This window comes from Onthophagus taurus, chromosome 7 (genome assembly GCF_036711975.1).
Source record: "Onthophagus taurus isolate NC chromosome 7, IU_Otau_3.0, whole genome shotgun sequence".
Classification (NCBI taxonomy): Eukaryota; Metazoa; Arthropoda; class Insecta; order Coleoptera; family Scarabaeidae; genus Onthophagus; species Onthophagus taurus.
This window is the reverse complement of record NC_091972.1, coordinates 16193009-16220767: the sequence shown is the minus strand read 5'-3', so window position 1 is coordinate 16220767 and position 27759 is coordinate 16193009. Positions and strand designations below refer to the sequence as shown.

The 27759-nt window shown below is 34.0% G+C and overlaps 1 protein-coding gene across 1 annotated transcript; it reads left to right on the top strand.

Annotated features, from left to right (window-relative positions):
• The first annotated feature begins 696 nt into the window (after window positions 1–696).
• On the top strand, window positions 697–27648 carry LOC111415736 (synaptic vesicle membrane protein VAT-1 homolog-like). The gene is made up of 7 exons (XM_023047561.2): window positions 697–1357; window positions 8830–8959; window positions 9022–9237; window positions 17880–18191; window positions 18245–18439; window positions 25486–25750; window positions 25810–27648. Exons 1-7 carry the CDS (start codon window positions 1065–1067, stop codon window positions 25836–25838), a joined length of 1440 nt encoding a protein of 479 aa, XP_022903329.1. The 5' UTR covers window positions 697–1064; the 3' UTR covers window positions 25839–27648.
• The last annotated feature ends 111 nt before the right edge of the window (window positions 27649–27759 follow it).

Genomic DNA, 27759 nt, shown 5'->3' with positions numbered 1-27759 from the left:
TAGTTACTCCGAATGAGTAAAGAGATAATCCCACTTAAGGTTTGAATCTGGATTCCAGCAGAAGGAAACAATAAAGATAGGCTTAGGAAAAAAGGATCCAGGATATCAATGTGGAGATGAGGAGGAGTGACTGGGTGGAGATGATTCTAATGATAAGAACCGCTGGAGGTTGAGATGCGAAAAACGGCAATAAAAGAAGCTGCAAATACTCGCCAAATAGAATAGAATAAAATTTAGCGAATTAGGTTGTTGTTTATTTTGAATACTACGAACTTCAAGAACGTTATAGTTAAAATAACTTCAGTTATGCAACCAAATTTACAGGAAATTGTTTCTTCGTTTCTCAATAGAGGGCATTGTTTACGAAAATATGTCATTAAATACAAACTCGTTTTTTCTCTAAATTAAACAATTTTAAATAAATAATGAGCTAAATAAGTAAAGAAAAGTGCTTAGAGTTAAATTGAGATATTATTCTTAAGGTATGTACCCCAAAAATAAAATTTCTGTTAAATAATTAACCCTAAAAATTAAAATTTAACGATTTAACTAATTTTTTAGGTTATAACTTAATAAATCAAATTATTTGGGTGTTTTTTTCTTTAAAAATCGATACCGAATGAAGTAAAATTTAAAAATTTAATTCTACTGGATATTCGTTTAATTTTGGGTATATTCATTTCGTTTCCTTCTCGTCTTTACCAGATGCTTGATCATCGGGGGCCCCCTCCTCCGGGTTGGTAATTTATCTATCCCACTTTATAACCGTAGGTTAAAACGAGATAACCTCTGGGCACATGAGGGTTGTTTTTTGCTAAAGCAGCCGGCCGAATAGAAGCGCATGCGTTTGGTTCGTTCTCGGAGTGCTCCCCGCACCTGTTACTTCCACTACGGTCCCATTGTACAGCGACACGCCGACCGGTTAAATTCAAAAAGCAGCCCAGAGACATACAGACTGATACAGATTTGAAAGAAGAACATCTTTTTCATCAAAGAAATCTTAAACTATCTTTTATTTACCAAACCAAAAATTTATAAGAAGTTGAAAAAGAATTTGAAAAAATATGTCGTCGGAACAAGAACCCCAACCAACGGAAGAACAACAACCAAAAACTGAGAACAACAGCAGCGTTGAGGAGGACATCAAGGAAAATGGCACTGGGGACGCCGCTGCCGCCAACGCCGCTTCTTCGCCGGCACCTCAACAAACGGAAAACAACGATAACGATGCACAAAAACCAAAAGAAATGAGAGCCGTTGTTCTTATGAGCTTTGGTGGATTAAAATCTGTTAAAATTATGAAAAAAGATGAACCAACAGCCGGCGAAGGAGAAGTTTTAATTCGAGTTAAAGCATGGTAAGTTAACTTTTTTTTCATTTTAAGCTCAAAATTTCCTAAATTTACCGGCGAAATAATTTTTGCAAATTTTTATTAATATTAACATGTAAAATACAAAAAAAAATGTTTCAAAAATTCCCGTGAATCATCAATATTAGGGTTGGGTTCCGGGGAAAATTAAGGGGTGGGTGTTTTCCAAACATATGTCACCAAAAAATCAAGTTAATTTATCTTAAAACTACTTTAAAGTTTTCTCAACCAATATAAAATCAACTTTAAAACATAAACAACAAAACAAATCCTTTTGTTATCATCTTTTTACGATTCAAACTATTCAAAAAAAAAGTAAGAAACAAAAAACAAGGAAAGGAAATGGAAAGATAACGCCACATTCTTTATATTTTCCACGACGCATTTTTAACCTATATTAATAAATCTTTTAAAAGAATCTTATCAAATCTAAATGCAAATTATTCATTAAATGTTATTAAACGCAATTTGTAATTTTTATTCTGAACCCAAAAATATTGTGTGGGTGTGGTCTTTTTCGATTAGACAAGAAGGAAATTGCTGTTTCCCTTTCGATGTGGTGTTTCTGTAACGATTAATTTTTGTGGTGGTGGATCGCAATGAGAGATTGGCCGCGTTATTGAAGTGTTTTCGATGGGTCATTATGATTCATTATTGTTGCTCTCGACGCCCCGTGTTGCGGACGCAAAATCAATATCGTTCTGCATCCTGCTATTTTACGCGTAAATGTCTTTATACATAGTGATAATGTGTGTGGCACATAAAATGATATTGATTTATAAAAAGTATTTTCAAAATGATTTATATACTTGAAATATTTTACTGTTGATTTATGTTTGTAATTTGCTAAAGAATTTTATGGTTTAGAAATTTAAATTCACGGTCTGATGATTCTCTCTTGTGTTATTTCCAAAGTTATTTCAATTTCCGTTATTAAATTTAATTGTGTATTAAATTTCAAAAACGCTCAATAATCTTAAATTTGTAAATTTAAGGTTGAACTCTCTTATATATCTAACGTGATTTTTTTATTGTACAAAAAAGTCTTAAGAAATGAAAGAAAATCCATCTCTTAAAATCAACGACATTGGTATGATGGGATTTCGCCACCTATAAGATCTATTGCAACTTAAACCCTTCAAAGGTTTAATGAAAATCAAGGTCTTTGGTGAATCTTAGTATTGCCCCAAAGTATTTTTCATTTATGTCCGCTTTATGTTCAGCAGTTTCTGACTTGTAGTTGCAAAGTCAACAAGTTTGATCCTCAGCTTATCCAATATTGAAGTGATGATAGTTTATGCTGAGGAATAAAATCTCTTTGGTCTCGAAGAATAGCTCTGTATCCTGGACGTTCTTTCCAGCGCAAGGCTACCTTTGAGTCTTCCCACGTATTAATCACTTAATTTAAGTGGCTGTTTTGTAGTCCACAGCCGAGTTGGGGTCTAATAAAGGGCGTCTTCGCTATCCCTTTGGCCGACTTGTCTGCCTTTTCACATCCCACAATGTCTTTGTGATCTGGAACCCACCATAGGATAACTTCATTATCCCTGGTGTAGCCCTGAATTACCTTTTGGGCGGCCCAACTATCTGTAAAGATGTATATCGATACCCCTTTCTATTCCTTCTCAAGGTTCAAGATTGTGCAGAAGTTTATGGCAAGAACTTTAGCCTGAAAAATGGTTGTATCCAAAATGTGGCTACTCCGGATCCATCTATCTTTGAAGCTGTTGAATTAAGAACAACATCAATTTATGGTTTTCTTTTAATTAGTAGCTAATTCATGTAGTAAGCGCTTTGCTTCAAATAAATTAGAGCGTGCATCCATAATACCCTTCCTAATTAAACCTCCTTCCTTCTTCGTCATTTCGTATTTGCGATTTAGCACTAACTCTTGTAGTAACGTTTGAGAATTGGATCAGCAAGTTTTTGAAATATTCGCAGTGTCAATTTCTTTACTCAAATAAAAATATATATTGTTAACGAATTTCAACGCTGCCAAGTCAGCACGGCATAAACGACATTTACTTGATTTTTCGGGTAGATACTCAAAAAATTTTCATCGCGTTGTATTGAAATAAGCATTGCAGTTTGTTTGCTTTAACTGTTGAATGCAGATTTAAAAATGCAACGGTGCAGCCATTTTGGTTTTATGCCGCTTTGAACTTTAATAATGCGTGTTCAGAAATTAAATTTGTTATTAATTAAGCAGCAGAGAAAGACATCAATAGTTAAGAGGTAAAGACTGATGATGAAGATCTGGATTGGAAAGTGAAGTTTGTACCAGATTTTTCAAAAAAAAGTTGCCACAGAATTTTCTGCAGTAAATCCACTTTTGCTTATACACACGCAAATAATTCGATAATTAGGTAATGGGAATACTCTGGCCATATCTTTAACATTCTTGAAACTAACCCACTTTCCAAGAACTCAATTGGTGATTATTACTTATTGTATGGCGACAAATTAGGAGATTTATTCCATAACAACGAAATTTCTTTGGGGCCTTTAGCCAGATGTGATTTGAAAAGTTATCTAATACCATCAAAGTACCATCGTTACTGTATTTCTTGAATACCTCAAAATTTTCTTAAGAATTTTTGAGTTTCTCTATGCAAGATGAGTTTTCGAACATTTTCTTAACACCATTTGAACTTGTAATCCCATTTTTTACTTAGTATCCCCATAAAGCACTTGCTGCGACGGCTGCTCTTGATACAACCTCTCAACTATAGCAGCTTCTTAATAAGATAACCTGGATCTCTTAAATTTGACTCGACTGATAATCTCAGAGTGGCTTTTCTTTGCTTGTAAAGTCTTAACAACTTGATTTATTGTTGAATTTTGGATAATGGTAGAGTGTGGAAATTAACAATCACGTTAATGCAGATTATTGCTTCATTCAACAATTTATCTCCAATTTTTTAAGTATGTTTATTGTTCCAGGCTTGTGGAATACTAAATCTTTTCATCTTCATAATCAATTCTCTTTATATCCGTGGTTGTTCTCCCCTCTAGTTCTCTGTTTAACTGTGCCTGTTTGAAATAAAAATTGTCCACGCCTCTATTAGCTGCCACCTTTATTTCATCATCAATTGCCATGTCTCTCTCACGCTATCATTCTTCTTGGCTTGCCAAATCCTTTTCACCTGTCTATTTTTCTCCAACCTCACCATATGCCCATACTATTTCTGCTTAATATCCTCCACCATTTGTAAACCAGACTTAATCTTAACTGGAGCTGTTCGAATCAAAATTTTTCCTCTCTATTCCATTAGCTGTCAACTTCATTGCCTCCGTCCAGGATTTATTGTCAATTTCCAAGATCTATGATTGTTCCACTTAACTTGCGGCTTTCCTCTCTAGTTTCTTCCCCCCATCTTGGCTTGGAAAATCTTTTTCACTTTTCTATTGTCTTCCATCCTCACCATGTACTATATATTAGTTCTCATCACTTATCACACCATTTCAACTTAATATTCTTAACCATTTGTAAATCGGACTACGTCTTAACTGGACCTGTTCAAATCAAAATTTTTCCACTCCTCTATTAGCTGCCAACTTTATTTCCCCTGTCCAGGGTTTACCATCAATTGCCATGTTTCTCTCACGCTATCATTCTTCTTGGCTTACCAAATCCCTTTCACCTGTCTATTTTTCTCCATCCTTACCATATGCCCATACTATTTCAGCTTAATATCCTCCACCATTTGTAAACCCGACTTGATCTTAACTGGGCCTGTTTGAATCAAAATTTTTCCTCTCCTTTCTATTAGCTGCCAACTTCATTGCCTCCGTTCAGGATTTATTATTAATTGCCAAGATCCATCATTGTTCCACTTAGCTCGCAGCTTTCCTCTATAGTTTTTCCCCCCATCTTGACTTGCCAAATCCTTTCCACCTATTGTCCTCCAATTTCTTCGTTCCCCATTCTACCGGTATTCGACTTTTCTGTCTTTTTGTCATAACCCAGTTTTCACAGCCATGAATCAAGATAGGCATTGTTCTGTATATTACCATTTTTGTTTCTGGTAATTTTCTTATGTCTTAGAAAGGATCGTCTGAGGGATTGGAATACTTTACCCGCTGCCCTATTCTACTATTGAGTTCTTCATGCAGCGTGCCTTTATTGTTTATCACGAACCCCAGATATTTGTGGCTGTCAGCCCTTTTAATTTCACTCTTATTGCAGTGTTATAAAGTCCATAACTTGGACATAATTGTCCTAAGATTGTTATCTGAAGAATTTTCCTTTAATAGTTGTATTTTATTATTACTGCCCACTTTTCGAAAAAATTTTTAAATTAATTGTGCCAAAAATTAAAAATTTTGTTTATTTTATTTATTTTTATTTAATCATATAAATTCACGGTCTAATTCTCTCTTTCTCTTGTATGTTATTTCTAGTTAAAACAATGAAATTGGATTTTTTTTAACGTTAACCACTTTCTGTGTTAATTTAACGTTAGTATACAAAGGAAATTGTATCCGACCGGAAATTGACGGCGTTAATTTAACACATTTTTATCGAAACCCGTTAGATGCGGTTGGTTTACTTGTTTTCTTTTAAATATAAATCTAAACTATTTTTAACCAAATTTGAATCGTTTAAAGTTTATTACACTCAACTGTCATGCTCATTCTATTATTTTTTTTTATTTTAAATTTATCTGCCCTAAAATGACATAATAGATTCGCGACTTGAATATTAAACCGAGAAAGAGGGGAATATATAGTGAAAATAGACAGAGATAGAAGTTGGGTGGTTAAAATCCAGCCATGGGTTGATTGCCCTCTGAAACGGGGGTGGTAAAATAAAGGGTAGAAGGGGGTCGAAACACCCTCGCCTCAAATTCTCGTTCTCTCTCTCGAACCGTTTTAACAACGGATATCGTCACACTTTAGTCGATTATATCCAGTAGTTGCTTATCTACAGACATTTTCGTTTCCTAATGGACATCATTTGACATAATACTTAATTTAATTTTTTTAAATTAAGTTTTTTTATAAATAATTTTCTCGTTCAAAGTAATATTATTTCAGCTCATTTAATATCTTAATGTCACATCAATTCCTTATACGATAAAAACACTGAAACATATTTATATACCCCAGTAGACGTAGAATAAAATTATTAGGTTTGTTTGCGTGACGTTAAAACAAAGGGAGGGTGAAAACTTGGCGCCAGAAAGTCTACAGGGTTAAATTTGAGCTAATAAAAAGGTAGAATAGGGGGAATGGTAACAATGGGAAGGGTGGAAAATGACTGGAAATATTTTTTGAACAAGGTAATAATCGAACTGTATTCAAAGAATCCCAACTTAGTTATTATTTAAATATTCAGTTAAATTTCGATATAACGGACTAATACGTGGAAGAGAGTATCCGTTATACCCAAAAGTTTCGGGTTAATACGACTTTGTCTAATTCTAGTTCAATCAAAAATATATAACAATCTAACACTGAATAACATTTAGAACTAGAACTAGAAACATTATGTACTGTGTAATTTGCTTTGTTTAAAATGCGACCATGATTTTATAACTACAGCATTTAGAATTGTATCTGTTCCTTATAAATTATGATGCTATTTCTGCCTCTAAGAAAGTCTAAAAATGCTGGGAGTTAGAAACTGGAAGGCCAAGGCACGAGATAGAAGAGAGTATAAGCTGAGCTTAGAACAAGCCAGGACCCACATAGGGCTGTGGGAAATGATGATGATTTCTGCCTCTAAACAAAATCCTAGAGTCGACAATAAAGACATTCTTATTATCGCCCAATATCGTGATTATCTCTAAACATCCCTTCTAACATTTCTCAATGTTATTCTTGGAACCACTCAATATGATTCCTGATATTTTTGAAAAATGGACCTTCCTCAATATGATTTCGTGATTTTTATTAAATCAATTTCTTTGAATTAAATCAACTTTGGCAGAGTTTGCAGCAAGCAGTTTGATTGTTCCTTACTGGTTTAAAATTTAAAATTTCCAATCAATCTACAAACAAACATTTATAATGTGTTGTGGTCGATCCGAGATTTTATCCATTCTTCCTGTTGGTTCCCTTTGGAAAAGAAGACTGAGTCTGCTAACAGGAGACTACGACAACGCACTGAAGACTGAACACTACGCATAAACATTTATAATCCGTACACAAAATTCCAAACTTGTCAAAATGTGTCACAGCTCATTTTGCATTGGCAATAACTCAATTTTGAAGTGTACAGGTTATGTTTCGTATCTCCTAAACCAGCAATATCAATCAACCGTTATCTCTAACATCTCGCATTATCAAACATGATATCTTTCAACATCAAACATCATCTTTTTCATCACCATTGTTTTTTTATTATTATTTTAGATAATCCTTTCTGTGTAAGAGCTTATTTATTTGATTTACATGTCTATGTGTATCATCCAGATTAAGTGGGACATGAACCACGTTCTTTTCTTCATTCTCTTCAATAAAAATGCGTTTTGTTGAATAACAGTAACTTTATACCTCTTATTGAGAATCATCGCCTCCATAAGAATCGTGAATTTTAACATTAAAATGTCTTAGAATATGTAAACTAAGTTATTTGTATCAATAATGTTATTTAAGTTAAAAATACATAATTTGTTTCTAATAAATTTAAAGAAAATATAAAAAATTAAGTCATTTATAAAATTTAATTGTTTTGTTTGAATTTATTGCCTTCAAAAGCGATTAAAGTACCGTTTGTACAGTAATCGTTTGAGACAATTCTTATACGGATGAGTAATTGGAAAGGACTTAAAAGGAGGAGAAACAACGATCCGCGATACGACGATGATTCAGAACCGTAATAAAAAAATGCTCGGATCCAGATTACAACGGTTATTCATAGGTTTTTTTAAAGATAACACGAATTTTGTTGAACTGCTTTCTGTGTAATAACAGTTGGAAGTGAACAAAAAAACTCTTGTTGTTATCACTGCACTCGTGGCTTGAAAGATTGATTTATTTGAAAATGAGTAATGATCAATTAATGGAATAATTTTTTTTATCGGTTTCTAAAACACAATATTTATATTGTTTCATGAATTGATAACTAGATGTTTTGTAATAAAACCGTTTTTTTCTTTTTTACTCGATTCTATAATGATAATTAATTAAATAATTTCTTATTCTGTTCTTTTTTTTGTCTCACATAAATTCTTAAATCAAATTGATATCATATCCCCACACAATACTCTCAACTCACTCTTATGTTTACTTTATTACTTTTGGAAATCTCAGTTTCCGGTCACGGAATTCCTAGAGATATATCTAGAGGGGATTTTTTTTGATGAAAAAATCCACTCCAAAACGTAATGGAGAAGAGCAAATAATCGGCTTTGTACGAGTGATACGAGTCGAGCGTGGAATGAAAATACTAAGATTCTATTGTCTATGTTCACTTTTTCTATTTTTTCATTTTTTTTTTCTTTTTTTATTAGTGGTCTGAATTTCCAAGACTTAATGGTGCGACAGGGTGCGGTCGATTCCCCTCCGAAATGCCCCTTCATTCTCGGTTTTGAATGCGCCGGAGAAATCGAGCAAATCGGCGAAGGAGTTGAAGGATTTTCAGTAAGGAAATAAATTCTTAAAAAAAGAAATGGATTAATTATTTTTCGATTGTGTTTGTTTAGATTGGCGACAAAGTTGTTGCGCTTCCCGAGTATAGAGCCTGGGCGGAATTGGTTGCCGTCCCAGCAAAATATATTTATAAATTACCGGAAGAATTGGGTCCGTTGGACGCAGCCGCTATTACCATGAACTACACCGTGGCCTACATCCTTCTTTTTGAACTCGCCGGACTTTCCAAGGGCAAAAGATTACTTGTTCATTCAGTAGGAGGTGGAGTGGTAAGTTTTTTTTAATTTACCAACAAAACACTAAATTCATAATAAATACGGTAAAATCTCGATATAACGGACTAATACGGGAATGAGAGAGTATCTGTTATATAAAAAATTTTTAATTAGCACTTTAAACATGAATGTTTAAAGACATAGGTATAATTAAACCCGAATCTTTATAAATCTACGTCTACTGTTAGTTCTAGTTTCAGTTCAATGAAAAATATAGAATGTTATATTTCCATGTTATATTTCCATGTCTTGTGTTAGTTCTAGTGATAGTGCTAGTGTAAAACTAGAACTAACATTAGACCTAGAACTTGAAACATTCGGATTTAGCCACACGTCTCTCAAGACGGCTAAATCCGAATGTTTCTAGGTGTAGTGTTAGTTCTAGTGATAGTGCTAGTATAAAACTAGAACTAACATTAGACCTAGAACTAGAAACATTCGGATTTAGCCACACGTCTCTCAAGACGGCTAAACCCGAATGATTCTAGTTCTAGGTCTTGTGTTAGTTCCAGTGATAGTGGTAGTGTAAAACTAGAAATAACACTAGATCTAGTACTAGAAACATTCGGGTTTAGCCGCACGTCTTTCAAGACGGCTGAACCCGATACTTTGTAGTTCTAGTGTTAGATCTAGTTTTAGTGCAATAAAAATGTGCAACATAGTGATTTCTTATGCTAACTGGTGCTACCACCACTGTCACTACAACTATCACTAGACCTAGAACTAGAATCATTCGGGTTTAGCCGTCTTGAGAGACGTGCGGCTAAATCCGAATGTTTCTAGTTCTAGGTCTAATGTTAGTTCTAGTTTTAATTGCAATTCAACGTTAGATAGTTGAATATTTTTATCAAACTAAAAGATGAACTAACATTAAACCTAGAACTAGAAACATTTGGGTTTAGCCGTGCGTCTCTTAAGACGGCTAAACCCGAATGTTTCTAGTTCTAGTGTTAATTCTATTTTTCGTTAATAAAAATATACAGCAATCTAAAACTCAATAACAATTAAAACTAGAACTATCGTTCTTGATTTATACATCATACAGATAACTCGGGGATTACCCCTAGTTGGATTCTATGATAATAAGATAATACTAATAGTACGACTATTTTGTGGAAAATATTTTTACTTTTAAATATTAAACAGAAAATCATTTTTATTTTTTTTACTTGTTTCATTATGTATCATTTATTAACAAAGAACAAATCACTTTTAAGACTTGAGACACACCGGAAGTCGCGTTTAATGATCGTTGAAAAGAATCCCTAGGGAGAGTCCTTCAGTCAAAGCACCTTTTTTTCTGTTTTGCTTTGTTGTTTTCTATAACAAAAGAAAGGCTACACGCTCGAATTAAGTGGGTTCACGTTCTTTTTTCCCATTCTTTTTTTGGTTCTTTTTTTATCGAAAATCAATGGGGTAGATAAGTTGTGAACGCACCAAACGTTGCGTAAAAGAAGGTTTAGGGGGAAAAATGAAAACTTTCAATGTCGCAGTATTTTTTTATATTTCCTTGAATTTCCGTGCATCATCTTAATCAAATTATTATTATGTTTGTAGAGCAAAAGATCTAAGTTTATAAAGTTTTTAATGTGACACAAAAATATTTACTTGCTAAAGAAAGAAAAAATGAGATTTGATTTGAATCGTTTTGGTTATATCTCGGTGAAACAAAACGAAGGAGCAGAGGGGGTTGATAACCTGCTTGACATCCGGTCGTTCAGTTGTATGAACGTCGGCGTAGTTGACGATATTTTTATCTTTTAAAAGACTGTTTGTATGTATTGCGAAATACGCGATGTCGTTTAATCGTTAACAGCGAGACGCCGACTACGTTTGTTTTTCCAATGCGCTATTTTATCGTTTCCTAGAACAAGCGGCAATTTTCTAATGATAATAATAAAGTAATTATTATTACACCACCATCTAAGTGGTTCTAAAGAAAATGAATATAATTATTTTTATTCCAATTTATTTTTGTTATCTTATTTTTTTGTTTCGGAGAGAGATTACAAAGAAAAAAGGAGTTTTCTTTAAACAATTTTATAAATGTATTTAATAAACCAACTCAACTAAAAGAATGCTCTCAATTTCGCTACACATTCACCATTTACAGAGCATAAATACTTTCTTTGACAAGCAGACGACAGATTACAGTAATACGACTTACATCCTCTTCGTCTTCCCTTTTCCTTCGTCGTAGGAGATGAAGATGAAGCTTGGACCGTCGCGTCGTAGTTGACATTGTCCTTCTCACACCATTCCTCTCTCCTCATTCCTAAATGAAGACTTCCGGAGGAGCATACTTGATTTATTCGTTTCGCCGACGACGTTTCTTTAATTGAAAATGGCCCGCAGCCGGCAAGGCACTCGTCGGCGGCGTAGTAACTCCTCTCAAGAATTTCCTGATGATGACCGACGCGATAGAGATGACTTCAAATCCCAATGTCGTCTCTTTCCTCTCTTTATTTAATGACGGTCTTTCACAGACAAGAAACCTCATTGTGAACTTATCCGACGTGGTACTTAAAAATTTAATTTCGAGAATTCGTCTTCGTAAAAATTAAAAGAAGGAAAGAGATTGAGGACATTGACGTCTTTAAAAGATCAATTTAAAAGGATATCTGAAAATATTTAATTTTTATAATTTATTTAATAATAATTATTTTATAGTATTTAATAAATAATTAAGCTGTGATTATTGTGAAAGCTCCACAAGTTTATAAACATTTACAAGACTATTTGCTTTCATAAGTGTGAAAATTACAACTTTTCGCGGATATTAAAAAGTTCTTATAAAATATGTAGCAGGCGTTATTAACGTTATTCCAATAAAATACAGAGGGGAAAGTAAAAATAATTGATGTATTAAGTATTAAGCCATTTCTGTGGTCTCTCCAATAGGCTCAACGCATGCTGTTTCCTATACTGATGATATACATTTAATAGCAGTCCTAATTCTTGGATAGCTGTTAGAGGGATCTTTCTATTTGCCTGTTTCATGTTTCAGGTTTTCAGTGTCCATATTTATATCGTCTATGATCGTGATGAAAGGTGAAATGATTCACCTAATAGTTGAGGTTCTTATATTTAAAAATTCCAAAGTCTTGTAGTTTTTAAAATACTAGATTTTCTTCAATCGTGTCTTCATCGTGTCTAATATTAGTCCAATTGAAAGTTTATAGCCATTTTTGAAAATGCCTATGAACTGGTTTGTTAGCATGGCCAAATTTGTCAATGAGAATTACCTTCCCGACCACATCTTGTTTAGTTGAGGGCTTATCTTCCTTTTGTGATGTTGTTTATATGTCTCTAGGGAATGGTTACATTTATATCCTGAAAGTCCATTTATGTTTTTGATAAGAAAATTTTGGTTGGATCATTCTTCTTTACATTCTACACAAAAGTATGCTTTATCCTCACAAGTTGAACATTCATCATAAATTATTTCAGATTCATTCTTTTCATCGTTTGAAGATTTATAAATTTCCTTTGGTTTTTCTTTTCCATATGGTTTTCAGTTTTTAACTTGGAATGTTACAACTTAGCCTTTTATAGCATTTTATTTGTATTTTCCTATTTTTATCTGTTTTTTTTCTAAAGCACTTTGAAATACTTTAAAAGGTCCTATATCCAAGACCTCCAAAAGTTGGGTTTTCTGACATTATGCCCAGAATACAAAAATCCCATTTTTTTTTTAATTGTTTATTCCCAAAAAGACATAAGAGTCCATAACAGGTATATAAACACTAAAATATAACAACAACGCAAGAAGAAGCCACATACATACATACATATACAACAAAAAAAACATTTCGAAATCAGTTTAACCTAAGATTAAGGTAATAATTCCTGGCAAAGGAGTCCAGACCATTCTGATTCTTCACCCGTTGTGGTAAATCATTAAACTACTTTGCCGCTGCTGGTGTAATACTTCTTCTCTAAATGTTTTTTTGCAAGGGGCAAGATGTGAATATTTTGGTTAGTTCTTGTATAATACGCATGCATATCGCAGTTGAGGTTAAAGTGCCAGTTTCCATTAGATTATTTTTGATTTAATATATTAGCTTCACGCTATCAAGCTTAATCATCTCATGTACATTAAGCACTTTTAACTCATTATACAATGATGTAGTATTTGTGCTATGTGGTGTACAAAAGAAAATCTTTAGAAACTTATTTTGTGTTACTAGCTTGTCAAGGTCTTTTTTACAAGCGTGACCCCAAAAAGCGCAAAGATAATTTAAGTAAGAGCGAAAATAGGCATAATAAATAGAAAATCTCGTTTCATTGTTGAAATATTGACCATTACGTTTTAGATGATAGCTTATTCCATTTAACTTCTTTTGTGTTAATTTTATATGGTATTCAAACGTTAATCTGTTATCTAAGACAATGCCCAAATAGGTACTATTATTTTCATCTACCCAAGAGCAAACATTGTCCAGATCACACTGAGCACCAGAAAAGACAGAGTCCATAGACCCGCTGTAGAACAAAACAGCATCATCCACATATAAGGCAAGATCACTATGTATACCACAATTGGTTATATCATTTATATATATTAAAAAAAGCAGAGGACCGAGGACAGATCCCTGGAGTACCCCATACTTTATATGAGTCCCGCTGCTACTAGCATTATTGTAAACAGTGTAGTGCTTTCTATTTCTTAAATAATTTTTAAAAACTCTCTATGATGGTCTTTGAACTCCCAAAGCTTCGAGCTTACTAAGTACTATAGTCCAGGAAAACAGCCAAAACTGTTTTGTTCTCATTGAGTTTTCTATAAACAAATTCCAACAGTGATATAATAACAGTCTGTATGCTCTTATCACCTATGAAACCATGCTCCTCACAAGTTTGGAAACCAATCGTATTCAAATGGGACAGTAGTCTACTTTTTAAAATTGATTTAAATATTTTGGCAAAGACCAACAGCATAGATATTGGTCTATAGTTCTCCGGAAGAGTTTTGAGCTTTTTTTATGCACTGGAGTGATTCTTTCTATCTCTAGGATATCGGGAAATTGACCAAGTTTTATTTCTCTATTGATAATACTTGATAGAACAGGTGACAAAACTTTCAGTACTTTCACCGCTTTTGGTTTTATACCGTCATCGCCTGGTGCTGCATTGATTTTTATATTATCAATTTAATGTACATTGTAATAACTTAATGTACATTGAGGAATCTATCCCATAATAGACATATAGACATTATAGACATTGGCGGCCTGTGTACACTGAAGGTGAAGTGATCATTCAGAACATTGGACTGCTTACAATCTTAGGAATCCGTTTATTTTCTATATTAATCGACAGGGCATTCTTAATAATACATCACTGCTTTCTCGGGCATCCATCTGTATTCTGAAATTTTTTATCTATTTGTTCCTTCTAATAAGAATTTGCCTTCTTTCCGTAATTTGACAAAATGACACCAGTATAATTCACTTCCACGAAAACGCTTCGTCCTAATATACGCTTTATCTCTTTCTTTTATTTTATTCTTGACTGCTATAGTGAACCATCCCTCACTTATATTTGATGTTGTACGTCTTACAGACGTATTCGTGACTTTACCAATTTCCGCTTGAAGAACGCCATTCAACCATTTTGCTTTAAGGCATCGTAGTTTACTATTTTTGATCTTTATTATACATGAATCATATTTTCAAAAATATGATGTGACTATCGTATTTTCATAACATGCATATAGAAGCATTTCAACGATTCTGCAATGTGATTAATGTGTATCATAGAGCAGCAATATTTAATTCATTTATCTATTTTTACGCCCTCCTCTTTTGTAGTCTATTGACATAATAGAATATATCTGCCGAATATGCAATAATTGAGAAGATGTTTTGAAAAGATTTGCTACTACTTCTCATACTCTTACTATATAGATGCAGGAGATAAAGTTGCTGCTGCTCGAATAAATACAAGGTGCAAAATATTTTTTATTTATATAAATATTTCATAATTTTAAGAAAATGCTATGAAAAGTCATTTCTAAACAGATTGGCTTAATGAGAATTTGTTATCGATGAGAAATGATATGACTCAGTAAGTTATATCGCTCCTCAATTTTCGTCATTCCTCCAAGTTTTCAGTTGATACTTCATAAATAATAGAATCTTGCTTTCTAAAATTTTGCATTACTTTCCTACCATGAAACTATTCAGTCATTTTCAACATTTGCTGTAGTCTTGTTTGAATGAATAAATTTACTTTACTTTACATCGAGAAGAGTTTAGATGGAAACCGGCATTTTCCTCGGCAATTTGTTCCGGTTTTAATTAGTCAACCTTCTTTTTAATCGCAGCAGCCAACCTTCCTAGGAGTTACGGTGCATTTATAATTCGATGTTCCTACAAATGGTTATTTCCTATTCATATTCCCTCATTATCTCTTTTTATGCAAGCAGCAATCGTTAAGTATCTGGTTGTTGCATTTTCTGAAATTACAGTAAGCTTTAAATAAAATAATTTCTATAAAGCTTGCTATTTCAGTACAATAAACAGAATTCGTCAGCAACTTGAAAAATTCTACTTCAAAATTCGTATAGTTTTGAATAATGAGTCACTTATCTACGTTGCGATTAAGCATGAAGGCTTTTTATCTCTTTATTTCTTTTTTTATTTCTAGCTCTTGTCTTCGCATTCTCAATTTTATTCCTTATTATCCGTGTACTATTAATTTCTGTTTATTTCGATCCATAGAAATTACATGGACGCTTTCTTTTATTTCATACTCAGTATATGCATCCTACAACTTTTTCCTGTATTTTCCCCATTGATGTTTTCTCAATGGCAACTCCTAAGAATAAACTTAATCAGTTACCACTTGGGTCATATGAAAAGTAATGTATTGCCATATCCTAGTTATCAATGGTTCTGTATTAGGGATTATTAGACTATTCTGCTCTTCAGTTCTCAAAGTGTAGATGGGACACACGCGAGCTAGGTGTTCCTTTGTCAATACTTTCCTCAGGTTTCATAGGCAGAATTCTAACTTTATTCCCATCAATACAACTTCCAGCGCTTTATTACATGCCCCATACTAAAGCTTCCCCGAGTTGCGACTACCTCCTCGGCTTACTCAACCAAACAGCTTTCTCAACGTATTATAGATTGAAATCGGCCTATACAACGCATTGTCTGTTTTGTACTTTTTAAGTTTTTCAAGCAGTGTCTCGCATTTCCCATTTTGTTGGAAAGTTGCCTTTTTAAACATCCATTATACACCTGCATTACAAAACCATTCTTTTTTCCATCAACTATTGTTATCAAGCTCACGTTATATCGACCACGAGTTAGTTGGAATAAGCTTCTTTTCTTCTTATGAAACTGACAAATCGGTTTGTTTTCCTACATTGTTAACTCTTTTCTAAAGCTGTAGCACAATATGCGAAGTTCTGCCAACCTTTCGTTCATATCTTAATTATAGCTTCTTTATATCTTTCTTTATTCATCGTCTTCATTATAAGTAATAATTACGTTATTCATGTTCCCGTTGTAAATACATGGAGCAATATGAATTGTAATTATACAAGTTTCGGCTTTTAACCATTATCAGAGATTAATAGAAAATTAATAAAACTTCTCAACAAGTTCAATTTTTTGTCCTTGATATATAAACGCAATTAGGAATCCAAATAAAAATATGTTCTATTTTCCTTAATTTACTTTAAACCCAATTTTTCTTAATTTAAAGGTAATCTCCTGTCGATAAATCCAATAAAATGGGGATTTAAAACCGCGCCCTATCGTCGTCGTCGTCGTCGGTGACGGTAAAAAAGGGTGTCGCCCTCGCTTCGCCACGCGGGGTCTCAACAAATTTACTGCTGTCCGTTCGGAATTCCGAGTTGCCCCCGTGGTGTCGAGCAGGACGTCGATCGGGGATGGGATAGTGCCGGCAACCGACACGGGGGAGGGTGTAAAAGGGAAGTGTGGGGTCTGGAAAGCAGATCAATATTCTCGTCTACGTCGTGCGCGCCCCCGGCACACACAGAGGGGGTTGGTCGCAAAAACGCATCTGCGACGATCGGCGTCCCGCATCGTTTCTTGACCCCAACTTGTCTTCCTCATATTGAATTTTTGTTTCCCAAAATGTGTTCAATATTTTTAAATAAAATTTATAATAAATCAAATTGAATTTATTTAGAATTTAGTATTAAATTTTAATTTATATTTAATTTACTAATTAATAATAATATAATATAATAATATATTTATGTAACATTTCAAAATATACCATTTTCTTCTTCTCCACATAATAATTGAAAGTGAATATAGTACGTTGACTTTATCGTAGACGCCGCCCGAAGGTGAAAGTTTTTGGCCCTTTGCCAAAAGCTCTCACTACTCTCTCCGTTTTTGGGGGCTTTGGCCGTTACATCGTCCGTGTAAAAGTTCAAATGTTGTTGATCTCGATCTTTTTCTCGCCAATCTCTAAAAGCTTGAAATTTTATTCTTCTTTTTCAGCTATTCTTTATTTAGTTATATGGACTTTTTTTTTATTATGTCACATAAAAGATTTTTTAATAACGTTACGTGATGATTTTATGATTCATAGCACGTTCTCTTTTCGTTTTTTTGATAGAATAGTTTTAATAGAATTATTTTTTTTAGGGTCAAGCTATTGTTCAACTTGCAAAAACCGTTCCCGATGTAACAGTTTTTGGGGTTTGCTCCAAATCAAAACACGAAGCGTTGAAAGCGAACAACAGCCCGATCGATCATTTACTCGAACGCGGTAGCGATTATTCGAGCGAAATTCGCAAGATCCAACCTGACGGGGTCGACATCGTTTTGGATTGTTTGTGCGGCGATGAATGCAACAAGGGATTTTCGTTGTTGAAGCCGATGGGAAAATACATTTTGTATGGATCGTCGAATATCGTAACTGGCGAAACTAAAAGTTTCTTTAGCGCTGCGCGTTCGGTAAAATTACAGGTTTGAAATAATCGGTTTTATTTAAATTGATTTTGTTGTAGTGGTGGCAAGTTGACAAAGTTTCTCCAATTAAACTTTTCGAAGAAAACAAAACTTTGTCCGGTTTTAATCTTCGCAGGTTGATGTATCAACAAGATGGAAGTGAATTTGTTAGGAAAGCAGTTGAAAGTGTTTTTGATTTATATAAGGATGGAAAAATTAAACCGATTTTGGATTCAACTTGGGCTCTTGAGGATGTAAGTTTTATATTATTTCTTGTGTCAAGGTGATATTTTAGTATTATTTTTTTTGTACCTCCTATACACTTATCTTAATGAGGCACAAGCTTCTGTATACCTTCTTTGCAAATTTTTAAAAAACCCAAATAAAAATCAGAAGGGGCTGGACTATGAGGCGGATGGGTAAGAACTTCCCAATTTTGTTTCTGAAACCAGGCCTTCGTCTAATTTGGGGTGTGCTATTTTGCATTGTTGTGCAACATCTGATTTTTTTCAGCAACCTTCCTCTTTGTTTCTGTCGAATAGCTTTTGGTGTAGTTTTTTGAAACTTTGGCAATAAACATGTATACAGTAAATGTGCGCATCTAAAATGCAAGTTTCAACCTGATTAGGCGGTGTGCCGCGCAAACGTACCTTTGCTATTCGAAAATAAAAAAAAATATATCATAATATTTTTTGCCTAAAAATGCTAACTTATGGCAAATATGGCATACATTGTGACATAAACATTGAAATAGATACCTTATAAAGATTTCAAACAAAATGTTTGTTTAGAAAAATTATGCATACAAACATATAACACAAAATAAAAACAAGAAAGAAAACATTACACTATATAAAAACAGTTTCTGTCCTTTTTAAAGATTGACTTTATATTTTTCACAAAAAATATAGCATTTTCGTGTTTTTTTCAAATGAAGTTGCTGTCTTTGGTTTACTAGGTCTTCCACAAATTCGAGATGTTGGAATAATGTTTGATGTTGTAAGAACATATCTTGAATTTGCAACAGGACAAATACATACTGGAAATACTGCAATGATTGCAACTTTCTCAATAAATGCAGCTCTTTCTCGCTTTTTCATTTCTGACTCCTTAGGTTGTTGGTAATTAGGAATTCGATTCATTTAAATTGTTGCGAGGGCAGTTTTCCTTCTTTTGGTAGATATACAGGTGTATCTAAATTGATGCGAAAAATTTTAAGGGGTGATTTTTTATATAACTTCAAAAAGTGGTCAAAGTGGTCAAAACCACTTCTCCTCTAAGTTACAGCCCTCTAAAATTATGGAAAAAAATTGTTTTTCTTTAATAAATCCACTATGGAGGAATTTGGAAGGATAAAATTTGGCAGATAACTGTTGCTAATAAAATGACACTTTTTGACGATTTTTATAGCCAGAAAATGTTATTACAGGGGGTGAAAAAATCAATCCCTATAATACTTTGCATCAGAACTTTTTAATGTGTGTACGTTTTTCTCATTCAAAGCTTATTATTAGTCAAAGAATGAAGTTATGTCAAATTGAACTCAGCATTATTTTATTTTTTGTGATCAAACTAACAATTTGTTGGTTGTAAAATGTCAAGAGATAAGAAAGTTGCAGATTCTTTCCCTTAACTTTAGAAGGCTATAACTTGGAGGAGAAGAGGTTTTGAACAAAAAGTTATATGAAAGACCCCCCTTAATTTTCGTTGAAAAATCACCCCTTAAAATCTTTCGCATCAATTTAGACACATCCTGTATAAGCAGAGGTATTCCAGGAAACCAATTATTAAAAAATACTTTATAATTTCGGTTTCTGGGTATCGTGTCAGCCAATTTAACAACTACGATGCTACTAGCTCCAAAATCAGGTAAGTGCGCTAGACGTTCATCAAAATCGTAGGTGTGAATATATTCTGATATTTTTATGGCACCTGTTGTAAAGTTCTAAGGCGTTATTCGAGATAATTATACTTGGAAGGAAACTGTATTCTAGTCAGGTCAGTTTGGAAATAGGTAAGACACAATGATCTAAATGAAATGAATGTATATTATTATTTGTGAACACTATGAAGAAAAAATACAGAATCTCATTCATTACGATTATATATTGACGTTTACTAAAAATGAGGTTAAGATCTTGTGCATTTACGCAAAAGATAACTGTTAAAAGAAGAATTTAAAAGAAACTTGCCAACCCAGGAAGACAATTACTAAGTTATCTAGAAGGAACGTAAAAGTAGTCTATTAACGCAACATTATCACCTAAAAGTTTCGTGAAACCAGCTATAACAATAGCCAAAAAGAAAATTTCTGGAAAGAATACATTCTTGGATGGAATAATAAATGTGTAGAGCTATATCAAGCCTACATGGACTCTGGATACTCAACAATAGCTAATAAGTTACTTCAAAACTCTGGCAAACAACGCCGTTTCACCTAATCACAGGATTTTAAAAATTGAAGCAGAGAAGCTTGAAATCTTTTGAGGGAGCTGGGCGAGAGTAACTTTGTTAAACGTAAAGCTTAATACTGGTGACTGAAAATCAGATGGAAAGTGGAATAATAACACTATCCAGCGCTCTTCGCGACCCACAACATATAAAGGAAGGAGCTGGCAAGATACAAGCTTCCAGTTTTCAAAAGCTGATGATTTTGATGGAATGAATCCTGATTTTTTTTTGTTCATCTTGGATGGAGATGCTTTAGGTGGTTAGTTAACACATCTTACACGGGCATTTTGCCGCCAAAATTTTACCGTGTTGCTATATTCCATCAATAATCCGTGAAAAAGGATTTTAGTCGCTTCCCGCTCAAGATGTGAAATTCGCGCAAAACAACTTTGGTCGCTTATCGCGCAGGATGTGTTAAGTTCTATACTCATATACTACGTACAGGTCGCCTATCAAGGGCTTTCAAGAGATTCAAAATAATAGTCATCTAAAAACGGAATAAACCGGAGCAACCCGAAAGTTATTGTCCTATCGCATTATTGAGTTGCTACTATAAGTTTTTCGAAAAGCTTACTCAAATAATGTTGGTTCCAAAGTCTTGGAAGGTATACCCATTGAACAAGCTGGTTTTAGAACACAATGAAGCGTTACCCACCAGGTGCTTAGCTTTACTATAGATACAAAGCAGGCTTTCAAAGATGCCTCAAAACATCCGTAATCTTTGTAGGCTTGATAATGCTGCATATGATACAATGATATAAGCTCATACGAATCGTGCCATGTCAGACTATTATAAAATCTGAATAAAGGACTGCCGCTGGGCTCATTTCTTGTGCTTTTTAACCTATACACATCGGATCTATCAACCACAAGGGCAAGAAAATTTGTCTATGTCGATATCTCGCCGCTCAACATAAAATGACCAGTGAAGACACCCTCTCTAATGACCTAGGAGTTATAGGGTAGTGGTGGGGAACTTGCGGCCTTGCGGCATTACAATTATAAACACTACTATTTTCTGTAACATATTTGCAGACTTGTTAATTTCTGGCACTGAGCACACTACCTGCGAAAACTCGCGGGATTAACATTTTCGAAAACTTCGATGGACTAAATAATTAATATTTTTTAAAACAGTCATGTGAAAATAAAATATTTGTTGAATATATAACTGTTCTGGATTCTTTAATAGAAAAATATACTGAAAGCTTAGGATCGACAGGGATCCCAGTAAGCTATACAATCCACCCACTGAGTATCCCAGGTGGTGTTCAATTAAGATCAATTAATGTTTTATTACTCAATCAGGTCATGATTGTGTTTCCACAATTTCCTCCATTATTACTGTCTAATTTAAAAATGACCCTTAATAATAAAACGATTCTCTACCTCTGCTATAGGGGAATACTTTTATAAGTGGAGATTAACACCTAACCTCAAAAACAGAAGCCAACGCCTTCCACCTGAATAATAAAATATGTAGCATCCAGGGGATTCCAGATCAGTTTTAATAACATAACGCTGTAGTACCAAGATTTCCTCAAATACTTCCGCAAAGGGAACATTTTCGTTTAACAAACAGCACACATTGACACTCTGGGGATTTGTATGGGGTGTCGCAGCAACTACACTGCGATGTTCTGCCCTGTCACTGGTTGATTCTGCTGTAGAATATTACGCACCGGTATGGACATGGTCAGAAAATCGGCACATAACTGAACTCGGCCATAAGATGAATATCAGGATGTCTTAAATCCATTCCTCTTTTTTGGCTCCCAACGCTAAGCAACATCGCCCCGCCAAACGCGCGAAGAAAGAATACTCTCCTAAAAGAGTTCACCAAAATAATTGACAACCCACTGCTTCGATTCGTGATGACCTACCTTATTTTTGAAATTGCCTCAGATCCCGACACCCTCCATTAAAGCTTGGTGAGGAACTGACTAGAAACAAGTACAACATCAACTCTGACTGGGAAAAAGGCAAAAACGCCAAAGTACCACCAAAAATTAACCAACAGATCCTCCCCAATCAAGAACTAAAAGGACTTCCTAGCCACCTATGGAAGGGCTTCAACAGAGTATGTACGAGACATGGAGTCTGTACTGATGGCCTTCATAAATGGGGAGAGCTGCCATTGTCTTAGTGTGACTTGTGGAGCTCCAAAACAATCTATCTGGCACAATGTGGGGGAGTTCTTTGATGCTAAACCCGCAGCTTTTGGCTAAGCTCTTGTTAGCCGCCCGTAATTAATTCCGATGTGTCCTTTTCGGCACTTTATCGTTACGTTGTTGTATACGTTTGCCTCCTCGAGTGATTGCCGACAGGACTTCACCAACAATGATACAGTGTGGTGTCTACCAACCGCCAGTATAGCCAGTCTGCTACTAGTGCAGATTACAACGTTTCTGCCGACTTTTTTGGAGTCGAATGGAAAGGTGCAGCTGGAGATCGTGCGAGAAAATTCCTGCTCCGGAACCTCCAGCCTTCTTTGATCCATCAGTGTAGATGGTCAGCGTTTTGCCCGAGCTTGAGTTGCTCTGGGGTATCGTTTCAATACCAAAGTGTGGCTTGCCTAAGAAAGTAGGTGTAATGTAGTATGTGCGAGCTTTAAGGAGGGGTTGTTTACTAACAGCCTCACTCCACAGCTTGCTCCGGACTATTCCCATTTTAACAACCTGTTTTTCTCGTCGTTTCTAGTCTCCATCGCAATCGTAGGTGTAGATCTCATAGCGCCTGTGATTAGCAGGCAGGTCAGTCGTTGCAGTTGATGCAGCAATTTAGCTTTATATGCATGTTTTAGTGCTGAGCACCAAACTATGGCTGCGTGAGCTACCATGGGTCTTATCACAAAAGTGTAGATCCATATTGTAACTTTCGGATTTAGTCCCTAAGTATTCCCAATAACCCTTCGGCACTGGGTCAGTACTAACGTGTGATGTCCAAGTTAGTCCTTTGTCCAAGATAACACCCAGATATTTCACCTCTGGAGCAAAGGTTAATGGATTATTACAGAAATTGGGTGGCGTTAAGTGTCCTAGTTTCTTCTGTTTAGTGAAGAGAACAGTCTCAGTCTTTTAGCATGTTCTTCACACCATCGTTCAACAAGTTTAACCGCCTGCTGCATTCTGTAACAAAGAAAATTGTCAGGTTCACCTCTTAACCAGATAGCCACGTCGTTGGCGTAATCAACTGTGGAGAGATATTTATTATTTAACTCACTAATGAGATCATCAAGTATTAAGCACCAGAGAAGCAGTGAGAGTACCCCACCTTGTGGGCAACCCTTAACCACAGCTCTCTGTACTGTGTGTCCTTTCGCTTTAGCTTGAACAACTCTGCTTGCTAGCATTGTTTTTATCCAGCTCGCGATGACCAATGGCACTCTTCGAGATTCCAATGCCAGGTTATGCTACTAAAGGTGGTTTTGTCAAACGCTTCCTCTATGTCAAGGAAAGTTCTCAGAATAGACTCTTTCGAATCAAGTGCTTGCTCGATGCGACAGATTTACCTTTGATATAAGCATGTTGGTGCAAGTGCAAAGTACATTCTCTTTAATGTAATGTTCACATAGTCTTTCAAACGTCTTTAAAAGAAATGACGAGACTAATCGAAAGGGTTTAGGATCCTTTTTTCCTTTCTTTGGTATAAAGGGTACTGTAACCTTCCTCCAGCTGATGGGAACGTAATTAAAGGCTAAGCAGGCTTTAAAAACTCTCATCAAGTGTATTTTCATATCCTCTAGGCTCCATTGAAGAAGAGCAGGAAATATACCGTCGGGTCTGGGTGTTTTGAAGGGCTCAAAAGTGCCGACGGTCCACTCTACTCATTCCGTATAACCTGGTTGATTATCTGCCAGTCCTGGCTGGTAGGAGAATTGTTAAATTCCACTTGGTGTAGAAGCGTTGAAAAATGTTGCAAAGAACTTGGAAAATGAACATCCATTAGTAAATACAACGATTCTTCTGGATCTTTGGCAAAACTGCTATCAGACTTTTTTAGAATATCAGAACTGTGTTTTTGGCCGCGAGATAGTATTTTGTTTAGGCGTGAGCGCTCTCCACCTCTTTGCAAAAACCTCTCCAGGCTTGTCATTTCTTTTTTCGTACTAAACGTTTGAACTGTTTTGAACAAGGTCCAGTCAGAATTCAGTCTAGTTTAGGGGGTTCAGGGTGTAGCTCTTCCTCTCTCCTGCACTGTGGAAGGCCTGAGTTAGCGTGTCACCCACGAGGTTTGAGTAATTTTCCAATTCATCGGTATTTCCAGGAAGGGCATCTGGAAAATTTCGCAATTGCTCATTTAGACAACTTGCAAAAATGCTCAAGTCAGTCCGCTTTGGATCCCGGACCCTCTTTTTCAAGAGTATCATTGGTCCTAAATCAAAAGTGATCCATCTATGGTCAGACATAAACGCCTTCTGGCAGATACATGAGTTGCTAATCTTTTGAGATACGTTAGCCGATGCCAAGGTCAAATCAATAATCGTCTGACACTTTAGCATTGACGAACATGGGTTCACAGCCTTGATTGATTATTTCCAAGTCATTACTCGTAATAAATTCAAGCAAGGTCTTACCTCTAAAGTTTCCTTCGTCACATCCCCAGGCAACAGAATGAATCGCAGCCTACAATGAGTAGCCATTTTGTGCGGTTTATAAGATGAATCGATCTTTTGTGAGTTGCATCCAAGATCTTATCTTAAAGATCAGCCTATGGCATGAGGGACCTAATCTTTAGAGCTGTGTTAAGACGGTTGGGAGAAGGGACGGCTTATCGCGATGCCCAATGATGGGGAAACTCCAAAGCTAGTATGAAGTAACAAAATAAATAAAACTGAAATTTTTCTTAGGTTGCTGAAGCTATGCAAAAAATGCATGATCGCAAAAACATTGGTAAATTAATTTTGGATCCAAGTATGGAACCAAAACCAAAACCAGCAACTCCTGCTAAAGGTAAAAATAAGGAAGATAAAAAGAAACAATCCTCTGAAGAAAAGAAAGAAAGTGAAGAAAAGAAAGAAGTTGAAGCTAAAGTTGAAGAGAAAAAAGAAGAAAAGAAAGAAGAAATTCCTGTTGCAGCAACTAATGGAGATTCAGCCACCAATGGTGAATCAGGTAATAAAAAATAAATTTCTTAATTAGAATTTATAAAAAAAAATGTTTTTATAAATTAGATTCCAAGGGAAAGGAAAACTCGAGTTGAATAAATATTTTGAATAAATATTTAAAAAGAAATCGCAACCATACGAATTGAGAAGTCTTATAATTCATTTTTAATTTTAAATTGTTTACTTTTTTTTGTAGTAATTGTCGCGTTTCTTTGTAAAAATTCCAATTAGTTTTCCCTAATAGAATTTTTGAATGTAATTATTGAAAAAAAAAAGGTAGTTAAGTTAAAATGAAGATTAAATTACCACAAGTTTAAATTTAACAAAAAAAAATACAAATTAAAAAACCATGTGTGCTGTGTTTGTTTAATTATATTTTTTAAATGATTGTATAGATACAAAGAGTTAGAAAAAAAATGATAAAAAAACGGTAGCGATTAGAATTAAAAAAAAATAATGATAATGATAAAACGTCAAAAAAATTGCGATTTATGAGCCTATATATTTTATGATGAAAGGAATTTTTTCTTTCCCCTGCATTGAAATGAAGAAAAAAAGCGTAGTAGAGACCAATTTTAATTGCTTAGTGAAAATGGTGTGTTTAAATAATCTTTTAACATTCCAAAGAAATATATTATAAAAAAATCTCATATCCTATTTGATACTAATATCTCTGACCAACAAAAAAAAACGAAGTAGAAGAAAAAAATTGAGTAAGAATGAAAAATGTAGGGATTTATTAATAAAATAAGAAGAAAAAAATACGAGCTATTTTTCCAACGACTTAGTTTAGATTTTTCTTTTTTTAAATATTTTAAAACAAGAAAAACGCTTAAAAATACACTACAAATATTTAGTAACAAACAAAAATTAAATATAAACAATAAAATAACAAAAATAAAAACCATAATCGCTCTATATATTAATTATTTGTTTGTTACTTTATTTAAATTAACGAAAAGTAAGCGAGAATGAAAAGATAAAATGGAAACATTTCGTTTATTTCTCGTCATATCACGATAATTACGAAAAAAATTTAAATCTGAACAACAATTAATCTTTTTACAAGAAAAAAAATTAAAAAGTACTGTTTTGCTATCAGTGTTAATTAATAAACACTCAAAAGTAGTTGGTTATTAGTCACTATTTTTGGGGAATATGAAAAATATATATATTATAAGAAAAAAAAAGCTTAAGCTAAAATATTTTTAACGGCGTATTTAATAAATTATAAAAAAAATTATAATAAGATTTAAAAAGAAAATTAAATGTTTCCATAAATTAATAAATTTAGCTTTGGGGCGAGTTACCAAAAGAAACCGTTCTCATAAAAAAAAATCTTTTTGCTTTCTACCCCCAGCGACGAATAAAAAAAAAACACCCCAATTTATGTAAAATATTAAATAATTAATCTGTATACTACTGTGTGCTCTATTAATTATTAATTAACAAAAAAATAACGTATTTAGACACAAAGTTTCTTTTGTTGTAAAAAAAGCTCATTTAAAATTTTTTTTTTATTAATCTAATAAAAATATTCGGTGCTTAAAAAAAACTTACATAACTACTACGAATCTTTAATCTTTTTCTCGTGCGCTTAATGTGACGCAAAATATTATTACTACTATTACAATTTTTCAACTAATTTTTAGGTACAATCGGCTACAACAAAAAATAATAAAACTTATAATAATAAGTAACAATAAAAACGTACACAATATAATTAAGTATAAAAAAAATTGTGTGCTTTACGCTGAGATTTTTCCTTTTGTTTGTAATGGAGATTTTTTTAAAGAATTAGTTGCTTTAAGAAAAAAAATATATGTACCAAGACTGATGTGTTACACTGCGCATTTGTTTATTGTTTAAAAGCCTGTATAAATAATAAAAAATTGTATAATTGCCTTTTTTGTGTTTTATTAAGTACCTGTTATTAAGTTGTTTCTGTGTCTGTATTGACCAGTATTGACTCACAAATTTATTTGACTTACTTACACTATCACTTTTGTTTCTTTA

What these genes read in the sequence shown, in the direction of transcription:
- LOC111415736 (XM_023047561.2), top strand. Translation starts at nt 1,065, where the DNA reads ATGTCGTCGGAACAAGAACCCCAACCAACGGAAGAACAACAACCAAAA. An exon ending in AAGGAGTTGAAGGATTTTCA is followed by an intron (nt 8,960 to 9,021) that starts GTAAGGAAATAA and finishes GTGTTTGTTTAG; the next exon opens with ATTGGCGACAAAGTTGTTGC. An exon ending in TCTTTAGCGCTGCGCGTTCG is followed by an intron (nt 18,192 to 18,244) that starts GTAAAATTACAG and finishes ATTTTGTTGTAG; the next exon opens with TGGTGGCAAGTTGACAAAGT.